Source organism: Bactrocera neohumeralis, chromosome 3, assembly GCF_024586455.1.
Source record: "Bactrocera neohumeralis isolate Rockhampton chromosome 3, APGP_CSIRO_Bneo_wtdbg2-racon-allhic-juicebox.fasta_v2, whole genome shotgun sequence".
In the NCBI taxonomy this organism is placed as follows: domain Eukaryota; kingdom Metazoa; phylum Arthropoda; class Insecta; order Diptera; family Tephritidae; genus Bactrocera; species Bactrocera neohumeralis.
The window spans coordinates 40,869,893-40,887,818 of record NC_065920.1 but is presented as its reverse complement, the minus strand read 5'-3'; the positions used below and the strand labels follow the sequence as shown (position 1 = coordinate 40,887,818).

At 39.1% G+C, this 17,926-nt stretch overlaps 1 protein-coding gene across 6 annotated transcripts in view; it reads right to left on the bottom strand.

Annotated features, from left to right (window-relative positions):
• Positions 1-17,926, bottom strand: part of LOC126752527 (disintegrin and metalloproteinase domain-containing protein 10) — a 364,893-nt gene that overhangs the window by 8,082 nt on the left and 338,885 nt on the right. For 3 of the 6 annotated variants that reach the window (XM_050463401.1, XM_050463402.1, XM_050463403.1), the window contains 7 exons: positions 11,553-12,274; positions 6,853-6,999; positions 6,617-6,777; positions 6,318-6,552; positions 5,190-6,236; positions 4,529-5,129; positions 4,003-4,228 (listed from right to left, as the gene is read on the bottom strand). In XM_050463401.1, the coding sequence (XP_050319358.1) occupies positions 4,089-4,228; positions 4,529-5,129; positions 5,190-6,236; positions 6,318-6,552; positions 6,617-6,777; positions 6,853-6,999; positions 11,553-12,274 (3,053 nt within the window). In that variant the 3' untranslated portion in view covers positions 4,003-4,088. The remainder of the gene's footprint in view (positions 1-4,002; positions 4,229-4,528; positions 5,130-5,189; positions 6,237-6,317; positions 6,553-6,616; positions 6,778-6,852; positions 7,000-11,552; positions 12,275-17,926) is intronic. The other 3 variants (XM_050463404.1, XM_050463405.1, XM_050463406.1) reach the window with 3 other exon arrangements.

The window sequence follows — 17,926 nt, the reverse complement described above, 5'->3', positions numbered from 1 at the left end:
TGTTATCGGTGCGAAAATGAGCTTCGAATAAAGAGCCAACATTAAATTTTGTTTTAAAATTTGTAAAACTCTTACCGAAACGTTTCAATTGATGAAACAAGTTTATGCCGATGATACCGGCCAACGAGCTAAAACACTCGTTCGACATGCTTTTAGACCGTGGAAAAAGCTGTATTGAAGCAGAAGGAGACTATTTTGAATAAAATAAATTGATTTGCCGAAAAAGCCATTTGTTCTGTTTTTTTTTTTTAAAGTCCTGTTTATTTTGGAATGCACCTTGTAGAATAACAAACAGCTTTTGACCTCATAAAATCTTCATAAATAGTCAATATTTTGTTAATTTGTAATGTGCACAAAATAGAAGTGTAAAACAACAAACAGTGTTTTCATTTTATTTTATAAGCAGTTCAAAACTAATTTGAAGGGGGGTTAAGGTTTCGAAAAATCGATTTTTTTTCTCTTATCTTATTGTTTATCATACTATCAAGAATTAAATTAACTAAAACTTTAGGTCGATAGAAGCAATATTCTTATAGTTACTGTCTTCTTAATCTCCTGGCCTTTATTGCTCTAACTCTAACAGCTGCCGGCGGTCGGGACTGCAGTGCAGTTTTAGACGCGTTTTTTACAAAACTACTTTTTCAAAGTCTGCAGTCACTGTCATTTCAAAACTACTTGACCGATTCATTTCAACCTTTGTACACATTTTGACATATAAAATATCACCCCCACCTTTTAATCTCTTTTTTTACATTAAGTGTGTTTTCCACACATAAAATGGCGGAATTTGTAGTGGAAAATAACAGTTTTCACATACTATATGCCCCTTACATTTCAGCCACATGAATGATAGACAGTGGTTTAATAACATTAATAAACCATTTTGGAAAACACAAGCTTTTTTAGATGACGCGTTTATAGCCGAGTTAACAACAGCTCGCCAGTCGTTTCTTCTTTTCGCTACGTGGCGCCCTTTGGACAACATGACCTAGCCAGCGTAGCCGCTGTCTTTTAATTCGCTGAACTATGTCGATGTCGTCGTATATCTCGTACATCGTTCCATCGAATGCGATGTTCGCTGTGGCAAACGCTAAAAGGACCAGAATTTTTCTCTCGAAAACTCGCAACGTCGACTCATCAGTTGTTGTCATCGTCCAAGCCTCTGGACCATATAGCAGGACGGGAATTATGAGTGACTTATAGAGTTTGATTTTTGTTCGTCGTGAGAGGATGTTACTTCTCAATTGCCTACTTAGTCCGAAGTAGCACCTGTTGGCAAGAGTCATTCCGCGTTGGATTTCCAGTCTGACATTTTTGGTGGTGTTGATACTGGTTCCAAGGTAGACGAAATTATCTACGACTTCAAATTTATGACTGCCAACAGTGACGTGAGAGCCAGTTCGCGAGTGATATTAATATCATCGGCATACGTCAGCAGCTTTACACTCTTATAAAAGATTGTATCTGCTCGAATTATTTTCTCCAGCAGCAGATTGAAGAAGTTACACGATAGGGAGTCGCCTCGTCTGAAACCTCGTTTGGTATCGAACGGCTCGGAGAGGTCTTTCCCGATCCTGACAGAACTTTTGGTGTTGCTCAACGTCAGTTTACACAGCCGTATTAGTTTTGAGGGGATGCCAAATTCAAACATCACGGCATAAAGGCAGCTCCTTTCGTGCTGTCGAAAGCAGCTTTGAAATCGACGAAGAGGTGGTGTGTATCGATTTCACGAATATCTGGTCTGTTTTTGATTTGCTAGGTCTAAAGCCACACTGATAAGGTCCAATCATTTTGCTGATGGTGGGCTTTAATATTTCACACAATACGCTCGATAGAATCTTATACGCGATGTTGAGGAGGCTTATCCCATGGTAGTTGGCGCAGATTGTGGGGTCTCCCGTTTTGTGGATTGGGCAGACCACACTTAAATTCCAATCGTTGGGCATGCTTTCGTCCGATCATATTTTACAAAGAAGCTAATATATGCTCCATATCAGTTCTTCGCCGCTCGGTTGGCAATCCATCGGCCCCTGCTGCTGTGTTGTTCTTCAGACGAGTAATTGCTATTCGAACTCCTTCATGCTCTACCGTCATCGATTGGAAAATCGGGTTCGCCTTCTCCTATCGTTATGCTTACACTGCCATTCAGCAGGCTGGAGAAGTGTTCTCTCCATAATTTAAGTGCGCTCTGGGCATCGGTTACTAGATCAACTCTTTGGGTTCTACAAGAGTATGCTCCGGTCTTGAAACCTTCTGTTAGCCGCCGCATTTTTTCATAGAATTTTCGACCATCACCCCTTTCGACCAGTTTGTCAAGGTCTTCATACTGTTATACTGTATGCAAATGCGTCTCGCTTTCCTCTTCAACTCTCGGTATCTATCCCATCCCGCACGTGTTTTGATCGATCGTAACGTTGCGAGGGAGGCAGTTTATTTTCTCTCCTCTGCGACGGGGCACTCCTCGTCGTACCAGCTGTTCTTTTGCATTTTCCGAAATCCATTGGTTTCGGTTGCAGCTGTGCATAAGGAGCTTGAAATGCCTTCCCACACTTCCCGTATACCGAGTTTTTGACGAGTGCAATAGTGCAAGTCGATTGAAAATCGTTCGTCTGTCTGTTGTGTTTGTTGGCGTGCGTTTTTTGCTGCACAGAGGCGGATGCGAATCTTGGCTGCAACAAGATAGTGGTCCGAGTCGATGTCGAGCGCACGCACATCTAAAACACTGGATACGTGTCTTCCGTCTATCACAACATGTTCGATCTGGTTGGTGGTTTTTCGATGCGGAGATCAAGACAAAATCTACTCCCAGGTGCCGAAAAAAATATATATACACATGTATATATTGTGTTTTGGACTAGACATATATCACCAGTGATGCATTGGCAGCCAACGTGTTAAAGAAGAATTGTTTTGCACGAAAAAGAACAAATTTTTTAATGTAAGTTTTGGATGAAATGACCTATATATATGTACATTTTATAAGGTCTGCGATATTTCCTTCTGGGTGTTACAAACTTCGTAGCAAACTTAATATATTCTGTTCAGAGTAAAGAAAATCGTTGATAGAGGTATCATCTTCTTTTTTCAGTTTGATTTTACGATTTTGTGAACAGAAATATAATGTTGCCAAAGCCATATATAATTTGGGAGTCATATGTCATGCTCAATGTTTTTAATATCGAAGTTTTGTATAAACTTAAATTACTCCCAATCGGACACTTTCTGACCTAGCTTTTTTCTTAAGGCTTTGATTGTTATTGTGGTAACAAAATAATTGTTTATTTCTACAGAAAATTTTTTTTTTAGTGGCAGAAAATTATCCATAAGCAATTTCTTTCAACGCGAGAATGGAACTATCTTCAAATAACTGCATGTTCTTTTCTACTTAAATTTCCTTCAAGAATACTGAGAAAAAAGTCGATAATCTAGCCAATTTCTCTTTTGAAGAAAATTTTCTTTCTAGAAAATTTGTTCACATTTCTCTATTCTGGCACACAAACAAAAAACAAAAAAACATATCCGCAGTCATTCGTTAAATAAAATGTAGTAGTAAGTATGTACATATATATGATGTTTGTATATACATATGTATATATATATATATATAAAGTGATATTCATGCAATAAAGTGGTTAGTTGCGTTAGTACATTTACTTGTTAATAAAAAATCGCAAAAAAATAAACCGTTTTTTTTTTTTTTAATTTTTTCATAGTTGTATACAAAACCAAACGCTGGTACATGCTGAAACAAAACAACAACATTTAATAAAATAAGTACAAACAAACGACAACAACAAAATATTTGCTTGCAAAACAACTACACATTTCAATTTGTATTTTGCACAGGCAAAATGAATACAACAACGAAAAGAAGAAACAAAAACAACAAAAAATTTAAATCGCATATCGATTATTGAAGTTAATAAAAAGTGGCACAAACGCTAAAGAAGTGAAAGAGTTAATCGAAATAATTTGTAAGGGATTTGGAAAAGTGTGTCATACCAATTTGGTGAGAGTGAGAACGTGGAAAAATATCTATATAGAGCATTTGTTGTGGTGTGGAGATCTGTGGGTACACGTATATGGGTTCAGTAAACGACCTTGCGGGTTTTTTTGGCGACGGCCTGCTGTGCGCGCTGCGGCGACTCTTTGGAAGAGCGCCTAGCAGCGGCAGCCGAAGAGGTGTGTGCTGCTGGATTACGGGATTTATTTCGTTTGGCGGCCGGTGCTGTGTTTGATGATTTGAACATTTGTTTGTTTGTATAGTGTTGAAAGAAAGAAAATTAAATTATTTAAATAAAATTGGGTAAATTAACAAAAAATAAAAAAATAAAAGAAATTTAAAATATTATTGAATTTGTGCGCAAAAAAATTCAACGAATATTTAAAAGGCGCGCACGCAATAACAATAAAAAAGAAATAAACGGAAAAGTAGGCAAAAACTTGCACTGTAACTAAAACTACGCGCGCCGCTTCTTTGGCGCGCCAGAGCGTTTTGCCTTTTGTGCCGCTGGCGGCGGAAACACACCTTTCGGCGGCGCATAATATGCTTGCGAGAGCGTTGCCTGCACTTGTTGTTGCTGTTGTTGTTGTTGCGCTTGTACCGCGCCGGTTGGCGGCAGTGGCAACGGCATTTGCTGACGTGCTATCACACCAGCGCTGGGTCCTCCACCAACGCCGCCGCCACTACCACCGCTAACTAACAGCGCACCATTGGGCACACCACCACTAACGCCAACACCAACACCACCACCACTACTGACGCCAGTGGCTACACCACCGACTATAAGACCAGGTGGCGGCACATCTGCATACCCGCCATGTGTTGTGCTGCGTGTACCGCTCGTGGGGCGCGTTGACGGCCGCGAGCCACGTCCATTAGCTGGCGCACGCCCGCTTGCTGCTGCAGCTGTTGCGCCGCTTGCTGATGTACGCCCTGAAGCGTGATGGTGACTGTGTTGTGGACCGCCGGTAGGCAGTGGCACCACGGAGTGACCACCCTGATGACGGTCCCAATGATGCGGATGCGCGCTGCGATGATGGCTGTTGGTCGCCACGCCGCCGCGTTGTTCGTGCGCAGGCGGTGGTATGCTGCGTGGTCCGGCACCGCGCCCTTGGTGATGACGCTGCTGTGAATTGAAGATTTATTTTAGCGAAAAGTTTGAAAAATAAAAGTATCACGAACTCACCATGCGGCGTAGCGTATTCATAGGCGCGCGTAATGTTTCGCTAATGCGACGCGCGCGACGCTTCTTCGGATTCGAGCTGGGCGTGTGCACGGCGCAGCACTTAATGAATATGCCCATCACAATTATAAAGCCAACGCCCATTATAACTACATAGTACCAATACTCGGTGACCCACTGCGCAACGGTCAGTAAAGTTTCGCGATTCAGCAATAAATTCTTCAGTCGCACCAGCGGTCCATCCGCGTCAACGGCGCGACATTTGAGAAATACATCACAATAGCCCTGGAAGTTGTCGCATGGTGAACCAGGCCGCAGGTTAATGCCACCCTCTGGCAGTCCAAATTGATGCGCGAATTCACTAGTACTACGGCAGGTGCCAGTATCATTGCCATTCTGGCAGGCGAGTTCGCACAAGCGACGCTTGTCAACATGCGGCACCGCCTGCGAGGTGAGGAAACACTCGGTCATATTCCATAGCAGACAAATACTGCCAGAGCATTCACCGCGTATGCAGAGCGCAGTGCCGTTGTTGCATTTTGTTTTATCATCACGCGGCTTTGGCTCCGGACACTCGGCTGTGGTGCCATTGCATGTGCTCGACCAGGAACATTCCGTCTCTTCTTTGCATTTCTGGTGGTTGTTCGATGGCACAAACTGGCATGAGTTCGACAGACAACAAGGTCCCTGTGATGGTGAGCATTCCGTTTTGGCGCGACGCGTGCAACCCTTCGCCGAACTGTTCATCGATAGGTCGTATTCGCTGATGATACGTGGATAGCAGCAAATGTCCTTGCATTCCTCCTCGTTGAAACCACAATCGCACTCTTCGCCGGATTCGACGATCTTGTTTCCACAGAAAGCGCCCTCCGATACCTTGAAGCAGTCACGTTTCGTATTGCCCACCAAAACATCGAGTACATTGGAGATATTGCGTATGGAACACGGTGAGAATTTGGAATTATTCGGTCTGTCGCCAGAGGTCGCGCTAGCAAACATAATAAAGTTTCCGTTGAGACCGCCAGGACGACATTCCAGCGGATAGTCGTGCTGCAAATATATTGATTTTAAAAATTAAGGTTTGAAGAAAAGCGGAAAACAACAAAAAAAACACATGAAACTGCAACTCACCGGTGATCCGAAATTGTGACCGATCTCGTGCGCCAGCGTCAGTTGTGACACCTTCGGCGGCACACGACTATTATAGTTGACGAATGTTATGATACCCGTATTTAACGAGCGTTTTGTGCTTTGATATTGCCCACCGACGGTTTCGGTGTAAGTCTTGAATTTCTCACAAATGCCACCCGAAGCACCAGAGGCGCTGGCTACCCAAGCTAGGCCCAGCGTGCCGCCGGTAAAGTCTCTGTGTAAGCAAATTTTCACAATTACTATTTGTTTGTTAAATTTTTTTCCCCGGTTCTACTCACCTATAAGTGAACACATAGGCTAAACAAAAGTCAGAGTGATCCTCCAGCGAATGCAAATTCAAAAAGTTCGACACATCCATGTGCTCATTGCAGAAGGCATTGTGCGGACCATTGTATGAATTGCGACAAGCGGAGTCGTCATCGATTTTTATGCGTTGCACCTGTTGGTCGGTGTTGGAAAATGTCAACAATTAATTACATTTTAATCATCTTTGTTTGATCTACTCAAAACTAACCTCAAATCGTATGTTGCGGTGCTCGCTACGTCCATCGAATTTCGTATTGCGATATATATAATTAACGGCAGTTACATGATGTGCGATTAATGAAGTGATCTCTTCACGCGTCTTTACGTCAACCTCATATTTGCGGCCACGATCATGCTGTAAGTTCAAGAAAATTTATATAAACTTAGTAAACTCAATAATTTTTATATTTATAAATAAAAACAGAGGTTAACTGTGTACTCATAAATAAAAAAAAAGTTAAAAAAAGAACGATCGTTCAGTTCGTATGGTTGCTATATGCTATACATAGTGGTTCGATCTAAAAATTTTTTTCGAATATAGTACGGTTACCTTAGACTATATTCCACTATTGCGAATTTCGTGAAGATATCTTGTCAAATACAAACATTTTTTCATACAAGAACTTGATTTTGATCGTTCAGTTTGTATGGCAGGTATATGCTATAGTGATTCGATATCGATTCGAACAAATGAGGAGCTCGTTGAGCATAAAAGAACGTTAGCAAAATTTCAGAGCGGTATCTCAAAACGGAAGGAATTGTCCCGTATATGCGGACATTCAGACGACCATGACTAAGTCGGCTCAACTCTTCGCGCTTATCATTTATTTATATTTTATAAGGCCTTCTTTTGACTTCAAAGTGGTAAACTTAATATATCCCGTTCAGAGTAGAAAAATTCAAGTCGCAATTTTTGTAAAAAAATTTTACAAAACCAATAAATGCTCTGTTTGAAAAAAAGTAGGCAATCTTACGTCTTTAGAATATTGTCAATGGTAACAAAAGATGCTATTGTACCGAGTAATTGAAAAGCTTATGAGCTGGGTTTGCAGGCTGCATATATATCTCTATCTTAATGCAGTGTTAACAATATTTGCTTAGGAAGTCTCCACTTTTGGATCTAATTTTTAAACCTGAAAATCATTAAGGTAAGAGGAAATGAGGTTAAGAATTTGAAAAATCCGACGGTGTAAAATAGCAAATATCTGTTCTATTTTTCCCACGCAGAATATTTACATAAATCCATACACCGTTCATAAGTTTCTATAACCTTAAAGCTCAACTTGTTAATTTCGAGGCACCTCGGTTATATTCAACAGTTTCTATGAAAAGTTGATTCCAAAATATTAGTTAGGATAGCTTTCCTTCTAAACAGGTTACCTAATGAAATAATCGCGCTTGGTTGAGACCTTTTTGGCCTGTGTGCTTACTAATTTGAAAATAAATAGAGGAAATACCACCACTGAATTGACGTTCAACTTTATGTTTGATGAGTAAGTACTTAGTAAAAACTAAGTGTTGTTTTCTTCTGGTCCTGGATTAAAATGCATTTTGACATATGAGATTTGTTCAAAAAAGAACGGGAACTTTCGTTTTTTGTAAAAAATATTTATTACTTTGTCTACTTTAATGTTGTCGCTTTAGAACTAGCCGTCATTTGACATTACCAAACCAAAACCACTCAATTTTGATTTTAAAATTTTTGAAAACACCTCGTACTTAATTGTACTCTCAACTTTTAACTTCCTTTGGGCTCTACTTACAAGTATAAATATCTAAACGTTTCTTTTTGACAAAATACTCTTATTAATCACTTCTTTATAGGTATCAAAAAATATATTTTTATTTTTATTTTTATTTCTATTTTTTTTTTTAATTTTTTATTTTATTTCTATTTTTCCGTTTCTATCAAAAAAATTGTTACGACTGATGATGGTTCAGTATTAAAAATGTTTAAATCACGTCGCTTTCAGGTTGCATTTACCATTAACCCAACTCTCCCCTGCCTACAATTTTTTCCGCCACCCACTCAAGTTAATACACACCATATGCCTTTAAAACGCCGTTAAATCATTCCGCATACACAACGATTTTTTCACTTTACCCCACCATTTTATCCGACTACAGGTATCTACTGTCAATCGCATGAGCTGAACATCCGAGCGGGTAGTGAACTTATGCAAAAATTGCCGTTAAAAAAAAAAAGTAAACAAGCGGATATTTCGGAGTCAGCGTTTGAGGGATAAACAATTACAAAAACAAGGGAATTAGACAAGAGTGGAAACAAACAAACTTCTCGTAGGAGAACAAAAATTATTAAAAAGATGAGAGAGTAAAATGTCAAACAAAGTGTAATCTAAATGTTTCCAGTATTAATAGAAAACTAATTCAAAACTAGCACAATGAGTACTTAGTTTTCATGATCACCAGTTCTCCCAGTTAAGATAAAGAATGTAGGCGACTTCAGCACCGGTTCAGGTAAAATCTTAAAGGGTTTTTAAAGAATTTACTCTTCTTCACATAATATAAAAACTCCCGGTGCTACAGCAAAAGCTCAAATAATAATCCAGAAGCTATTTGAAGCATTCCATTTAACGGTTACTAAAAATAGGCGGTTATACTATAAGACTTCCAATCACCAATAGTAGAGTAAAAACTTTTCGAAAGTTATAGGAAAATGTTTACTAAAAAGTCTGCAAAAAGATTTACAAAAATTGAAGACGATGCCAATTAGTTTTATCGAAGGTGGAATAACCGTAAACTGACCAAAAAACTATCGAGTTTGGAGGTAATGTAGTTAAATGAATAAAATTTTTGTCATTCCCATTTTTCCTCGGAAGAGTACTAATTTGATAAAAAAGAGTGATCCAAGAAGAGTCGTGTCAAGCTGTCATGTTATTTTTGTTCACTATTTTTTGTCATTTCATCATGGAAGGACTTACGCCTGAACCACGTTTACAAATCGTTCAACTTTATTACGAAAATTCACGTTCTGTAAAGAATGTGTTTCGGGCGCTTCGCTCAACTTATGGTTAACATAAATTGGCCTACTGAGCGTACTATTCGCAACACTATCACCCATCTTGAGACCCAGCATTCGTTATTGGATAATATTCGACCGAATAGACGACGTCCAGCACGCAAAAAGAAAATATAGCAGCCGTAGCTGAGAGTATACATGAAGACCGTGGAACGACTTGGCGCATTTTATGTCGAGATCTTAAATTGAAAGCGTACAGCTTACAGCTTGTGCAAGAACTGAAGCCGCTCGACCAGCCCAAGCGACATCGCTTTGACTTATGGGCTTTTGAAAAGTTCCAAGAAGATCCAACGATTTCGAGTAAAATTTTGTTCAGCGATGGAGCCCATTCCTGTCTCAATGAGTATGTAAAAAAGCAAATCGTTATCGCGCCATTGTAACCGACTATTTGATGCCTGATATTGAAACTTGTGATCTCGGCGACATATGGTTACAAAAAGACGGCGCCACTTTTATTGAGAGAACACTGCGGTGAGAAGATAATTTCAAGTTTTGGGCCGGTCGATTGGCAACCAAGATAATACACTGTAAGACTTTTTCCTGTAACGATACGTAAAGTTTAAAGTCTATGTGGACAATCTCGCTTCGATGTAGGCCTTGGAGCAAACATCACGCGTGTCATTCGCTAGTTACCCGTCGAAATGCTCGAACGAGTCATTGAAGATTGAAACCAACAATCTTCAAAAATTAAATAACAAAGAATGTTCTTTCGAATGATAATAGACATTCTCCGTTATATTTGAAGTTTTTTTCTTTATAGATCACCCTATAGAAAGGACAATATGGTTATCAGAAACTACAAGTAAGTATCTTACAAATATTAAGTCAGTTATGTTCAATTCGTGGAATTATTATAAGAGTGTTATTTTTAGTTGTGTGGTTATCACCGAAGATCCGAATGTGTCAATCTGCTATCGTGCGCAGCAATCGGAGCTGTTCCCTGCACTTTATGGACGATTTTGTGGAAGGAACAGAAAAAGAAATTTATTGGGGGCTTACAAATTCCAACTCGTGCAAGAATTGAAGCCGAAATATCTAAAGGGCGTCACATGTTGGGTGAATGGGGACAAACAGAGACGGCCACCGATCCTGATTTCCACAAAAAAATTTTCCTCGGCGTTAATGAAAAAAATTGTCGTATACGAAGTGGTAATAAACCAGAAACTACTATTAACTCAGCCTTACAGCCTCAAAACGTCACTGCTTGGTGTGCTCTATGGGCAGAGAGAATCATTGGTCCATATTTCTTCATTACAGTGAATGAAGAATGCTATAGAGTCAATATTATTAACTTTTTTGTACCTGAATTGTAGGATGTTGATGCGGGTGCCCTTTGTGGTTCCAATACATACCACTCAATTTATTGAAGTAACGTCTTGGTGAGCTCAAAATCTCGCGTCATAGGCCTGTTCAGTGGCTTACAAGATGGTACGATTTAACACCGCTGGACTTAGTCAACAGATAAGCTCGAGGCTAATGCCGTCTCGGAAGAGAATATTCGGAGCGTCGTTGCTGACCTATGACCCAGTTGCTGCAAAAAGTGGTCGAAAATTGCGTCTAACGATTCGAATTTAGTCGAGCTAGCCGCGGTCGCTTGCCCGAAATTATTTTAAAGTATATCTCTTGTTTTTATAATATGAATTTAGGCCACAACATTAAATTATACGCGTTTGATTTATTCTTGAAAACAACTTGTCCAATGTGTACTTTTTGGAACAACCGTTTCTCATACGACAGGAAAAATATGCAAACTAGTAACCAATTTTATGCAGAACCAGTAGCTCCTCCACAGGGGTATATACCCATAAATTTGCACACCCTTGGAGTCACTTATGCAAAGTAAGTATTTACGTCTATTTTATACTTACATCAGCAATTCCTTCGCGTATGTGCCGCCAAATCAACGGATCCGTTTGTATGTACAGTGAACAGGTATTCTTGTTCTCATTCGGATTAGCGGCGGTAGCGCGACGCACACGTTCATGCACCTTCGCATGCCATTCGTCACGATCCATGTTTTGCGGCGTATACTTGCGCCCTGTTTCCGGGTCATAAAATGCGCCAGAGTAGCCGCTACCGCTGCCGCTTGGCAGGCCATAAATATCATCGGATTGTGCCTTCGGCGAAAATGGCCGCCACGCGTCACCGTCGTCATCGAAGCGGAAATTTGCAGCTTTGGAGTATTTTTGATAAGGATATTTGAAGTCATCCTCGCCAACGATGCTGCTGGCTGTCCTTGAGTTGCCGCCCGCTGTTGGCAACGACGACGTCGTTGAGGCTGTTGTAGGACTTGAGTATTTTTTCGGTGGACGCTGTTGCGCGTTTGTTCCGCCTGTTGCTGTTGCTGATGCGGCAGTAGGTTTTTTATGCTTCTTGCTTGTCGGCTGTGCAGCATTATCTCCGGCTTGTTCTGCAGCATCTTGCGTTTGTGTCATTCGCGCGCTGTTCGGTTTGATTAATTTGTGCTGTTGCTTTTGTTGGCTAACATCGTCCTTCGACATCGGTTCTGGCAACTCTTCGACGGCAGAATTTTGTATGCTCTCCATCCATTGGGAAACTTCCTCGGTAATGCCGCAACCACCAACATGCCCTGTTGATTACGAAAAAAGAAAAGAAACAAGAAAAGAGAATGCATATTAGAACAGATGCGTTGGCTAGAATAAAGTGTGGGATGAGGGAAGAAAAAATATTGCAAAGTAAGGCGTTAAATTTCACGAAGAGAATGAGATCCGGAATTTGCTGTAAGTGAGAATATTGCTGATATGAGAATTATTGTGTAGGGAGGTTCGAAATAAAGTCTTAATGTGTGGTATGAAACCCAATATGAACAGGTTAGATTAAATTGATATCTCTGCAAGAAAGAAGAGACTTCTATAAGACCCGCAACCCTGCTACGATAGCTGTCGTTTTATCAGCTTAAAAAATTCTCCTTACTTCTAACTTCCGAAATTTTGAAATATCATTTGAGTCTAAGAAAAGTGAGGTCACGATTGGTTCCAAAACTTTCTTTTCAAATTACGGATTCAAATACTTATCGCCAGCCGAACTCATCGCCATCGAAACCTTTTTTTGTCAAAGAAGGTCAAAACACGACAAACCACGTGTTGACGAAAACATCACGTCAAAGCGGGTCAAAAATCCTGGTTACGTTGAAAGTTATCTTCTATTATCCAAGTGTGGTGCGCTCCACTTTCCTTCCAACCGGCCAACCTGTCAACAAGGAATACTATTTGAGTGTTATGCGTCGTTTATGCGAAGCTATTCGTAAAAAAATACCGGAATTATGAGCCGGCAACTCTTAGTTTTTGCCACAATATTACATCGATTCTTCTTAATTTTTTCGCCAAATTTTCAACCAACATCGTCCGTGGTTGAGGGATTTTGACCTGCGGGCCTTCTGGCTATTCAGCAAACTGAAAGGATGGCTCCGGAGAAACCGATTTTAGTCAAATCAAGATACTAGTCGTGAATTGCTAGGCGCATTTAAGGCTATTGACTTTAACAGCTGTTTCGAGGATTGGAAAGTCAAGGGATCCATAGATTTTGAAGAATAAATTAAGAATTATAAAATTATGAACAAAGTATTACTACTTTTTGCTTATATTAGTAGTTTTAGAGATAGTTTAAAGCGTTTTTCTTATTTCAGGTTTACTAAAAATAGATCTTCATTAAATCGAGATTTTGTGTACATTTGAGGATAATCATATTGTATATCTATTTTCAGTACAAAATAAGAAATACATAATATGTGTCGAATATTAATTTAAGCAACAGAAACGAATTTGGTAGGCCAAGAACATGTTAAAGAACTTGGAAATTAGAATTATCTATGTATATATAAACCTCATTCTATCGAAATATTGGGTAGTCGAAAAAATATTTTCGTATTTTGTCAATAGATGTCGTAGCAGTCGTATATTTCCAGTGCTACCAATCACACTGTGGCATCCCATATAGTGGTTGAAAAAGGAAATTTTAAGCTTCATTTAACCAAAAAAAAAATTTAATTCCGGGAAGTTAACAAAAAAGTTACAGCTGTTCAAAAATGAGTGAATGAAGAAATTCGCTATATTTGAAATTTTTGTATAAACAAGGAAAGAATGCCACGCAAGGAACCAATGACATTTGTGAAGTTTACGGACACGATGCTGTATCAGTTCGTGTAGCACAACAATGGTGCGCTCGTTTTCGTTCTGGAAATTTCGATGTGAAAGATACACCTCGCTCTGGTCGACCTATAGTTGAAAAAGTCAATGATATTATGGAAAAGACTGACCAGGATCATCACATAAGCAGCCATGACATCGCTAAGGAATCTAACATTCATCATCAAACGGGTTTGAACCAATTAAAAAAGGCTGGTTACAACAAGAAGCTCGATGTTTGGGTACCACATGAATTGTCTATGAAAAATTTAATGGAACCGGATTACATCTGTGATTCTTTGCTGAAACGAAAAGAAATTGAATCATTTCTGAAGCGAATGGTAACAGGAGAAGAAAAGTGGATCAATCATGACAATAATATGCGAAACAGATCATGGTCCAAGCGTGGTAATGCTCAACAAATGGTCGCGAAGCTAGGACTGACGCCTCGAAAGGTTATGCTGAGTGTTTGGTGAGATTCGAAAGGAATCATCCGCTATGAGCTGCTTTAGCTTTGTCGAACGATTGATTCTCCATTTTAATGCATTTTATATTAAAGATTGTCAATTATTAAGTTCCATTCGCTTCTGTAGTAGTTTTTAATATAATTTTCAAGACCAGGGTAGATATGGTGAGCTTGTTGTTTCTTTCAAATTTCTTCCTCTTCACATACAAGTATATCGCCAATTTACAAGCATTAAAACGAGCCAATAGCTCACGATCAACCCTTTGTAAGATAAATAGTGTTATTCATGATGTGAAATGCAATAAATACCCATGAGTATTAATCTTTACCGCAGCATTTAAATAACAAAATAAAAGGTAACCATATCAAACAGCCAAAAGCTAAAATCAGTATTCCCTCACTCACTGACAAGCCAGCACACACCGAGGCGAAAAGCATTAAATACCGCATATAGTAGGAAAACACACCGGAGCCGGGCCGAAAAGCCTTCATCACTACATTTGCATGGGATTAATATGTGTGTAAATACTTAATTAAGCATTTCATTAAACCACACCGTTAAGTTGGCTGCTTGGCAAGTTGCCGAGCGGACGCTTCTTATGATTTTTAATGTACGACAATTATCCTTACCAAACCGGAAGATCAGCAACATGATACGCTATGCTATGCACATACATATGTACATATATGTAACTACTGGAGGGATTATGTGTGTTTGTATATACAATATATATGTGTGTGTGTGTGAGGTGAGCAGGTGTATTGTTGTTAATGATAGCGCCCCGAATCACGACAGTAAACAAATAAACGATAGGAAAATTGCGAAAAATGAGGAAAAATAGGTGAAAATGGGAAAAAATTATGACAAGCCGCTTGGAGGAAATAAAAATTAAGAGAAACAACGAACGAAATTCCCCCGTCAAATAAATAATCAAGGCGAAAGTGCTGTGCCGCATTGTACTGAGCGGCTGAAGCTGTGCTGTACGAGCGGTACTTGTGGGCAAGGAGTGGTCAATAACCAGCAGCAACAGGGCTAACACACTTTTACATATTTACAAGGTGCATTCCAAAGTAAAGAGGATTAAAAAAAAAACAGAACAAATGGTTTCTTTGGCTTTCCTTTCATGGGTAAATGGATTTTCCCGGAAAGGAAGAAGTCGCACGGTGCCTTATCAGGTGCATACGGGGAGTGGTTAATGGTTAAAATGTGATTTTTAGTCAAATAATCGGTTACAAGGTGTCCTTCGAATGTGTTGAATTCTGAGCAATTTTTGATCGTCAGTCAATTTGTGCGGAACGAACCGTGTACATACCTTTCGTAAGCCCAAATGTTCGGTCAAAATGCGATGAATCGAAGTTTTGGAGATGTTCGATTCCATTTCCATGAATTTCAGTGATGATTTTGGCTGATTTTGGCTGATTTTTGATGAATTCACGCACAGTTTCGATGGAATTTCCGGTGATCACGGATTTTGATTGGCCCACATGTTGATCGTCATTTATGTCCTCACGACCACTTTGAAAACGTTGAAACCACTCGTGCACTCTGGTACGGGATAGGCAATCATCGCCATAAATTTGTTTCATCAATTAAAACGTTTCGGTAAAAGTTTTAGCAATTTTAAAACTCTCTTTGTTCGAAGCTCATTTTCGCACCGATAGCACAAACATACTGACACTTAAAACGCAATAACTTCACTTCCAATCAATGAAATGTCATGAAATTCTCACCGGACAATCGATAAAGATAGCAGATTCTAACACACCAGTCGACATATAGATGGCGCCAGCAGGGGCGCTAGATTCAAAAAGTCCTGTTTACTTTGGAACGCACCTTGTATGTGCATGTATGTATATATATGTGTGCCAACTATATAAAAATGTGTAAATAAATTAAATAAAACTAAAAATGGGGAAAAGCCAATGCCTTGCTGCTGCACATATAAAATATACGTATATAGACTAATACATACGCATATATATTATAATATTACCAACGTATGTGCTGTTGATAGGAAATAGTGTTGACGCCGCTTTTATTTCATTTCGGCACTACTCCATTCCGGTGAGCCTTGGTTGCCTACCATTCGAAAAAACTATGACACACACACATACGCACATATCCACACACACATACCAACGAACGAACAAGTGTTTAAAGGTAAGTTATGCGCGCGAAATACCCGTTGGTAATTGCAGCGGAAATGCGTCGACGGATTGTAGTTGCATGCCTGGGAAAGGGAAATATCATCGCCAACGGTGGGTGGGTTTAATGTGGCATATTTGCAAGCGCGTGTGTGTATTTGAACAATACATGAATATGTGTGGTTATATGTATGTCGTTACAGTTTCCATTTTGCCCATAAGGCATACAAACATACATATACATATATATATACTCAAATTCTTGCATACTTAAATACATTAGCACATATCTGGCGCTTTTGGCGAGTTGATGTAATTTTTGCATTATATGCCCAAGTTTCCACGCATATAATACCTCCATATATAAGTACATACATATGTATATGAATTCACAATGGCTACATACATATTTATTTGTTAATTAAAATTCTCACTCATTTCTTTCCAAAGGCTGTGTGGCAATGTCGAATTCTTTTATAAAATACACTATTATATTTACAGCTGCGGTCAGAATAATAGGCGCGACTGCCAATAAAATGGAAAAACAACAAGATAACAGTTCTTCTGACCGATAAATAAAATTTCTTAGCAAACGAGTTTTACACTCAATCTCGGAATTGAGTGTTCCCAACTACTGGCGTGTGCTTTAAAGGATAAAAGCATGAAGAATTGGAGATTGAAAAATATTTTAAAAGTAAGCGTCTTCGATTCGTCATTTCTGCCCACGCTATTTTAGATATAAGAGAGTATCATCATTATTCAACTTGTTGTTCTAATTTTAGAACAGTTTTATTATCGCCAATGCCTTACGGGTTTACTATCTAAAATTAAATTATATTTACTTTTCTCATTGATATTATAATATTTAACAATATTTAAAAACAATATTTAAGATATAGCTGTTTAGGGGACACGTATTGATGGATGCTATTTAAAGTCAAGGGGTTATTAAAATCTTATTTTGCGCGGAATGAAACATTTTTTCGTCAAAGAGAGAAGTGGGACTGAATTGTGAATGTCTAAGAGAACATGTCAGCACAAATTTGCGATGAGTTTATTCAATTCTCAACTCTCAAACGCTTGGTGAATCGAATATACTTTAAAGGGAAACTTTTCTCTATACTATACTCTGTTTAATATTGGCACGAGGGAAGAAATGTACGCCTAAAGAGCAGAGAGTAACAAAAAGCGTGCGAAAATGATGAAAAAGGTTCAGTATAAGTTAGCTTAGGTAACGTGGCTGATTTACATGAAGTCAAAAAGAGTCCCATTTTCATATGTAGCTAAGAACGCCGGTCCTTTGTGTTGCCAAGAACTCAAAACTGTAGATGAAAGCACTTTGTCGGAAATTTTTCTATTCCAATCTTTGTTCGCCTAAGGTATGCTGAGATGCTTTAACTTCAGTCTGGTTTATGGTACAAAGTTTCTAGACATACTTGATATTGATAGAGTCTCGTAAAGAGCAAGTAAATCAGTGAACCTCTTA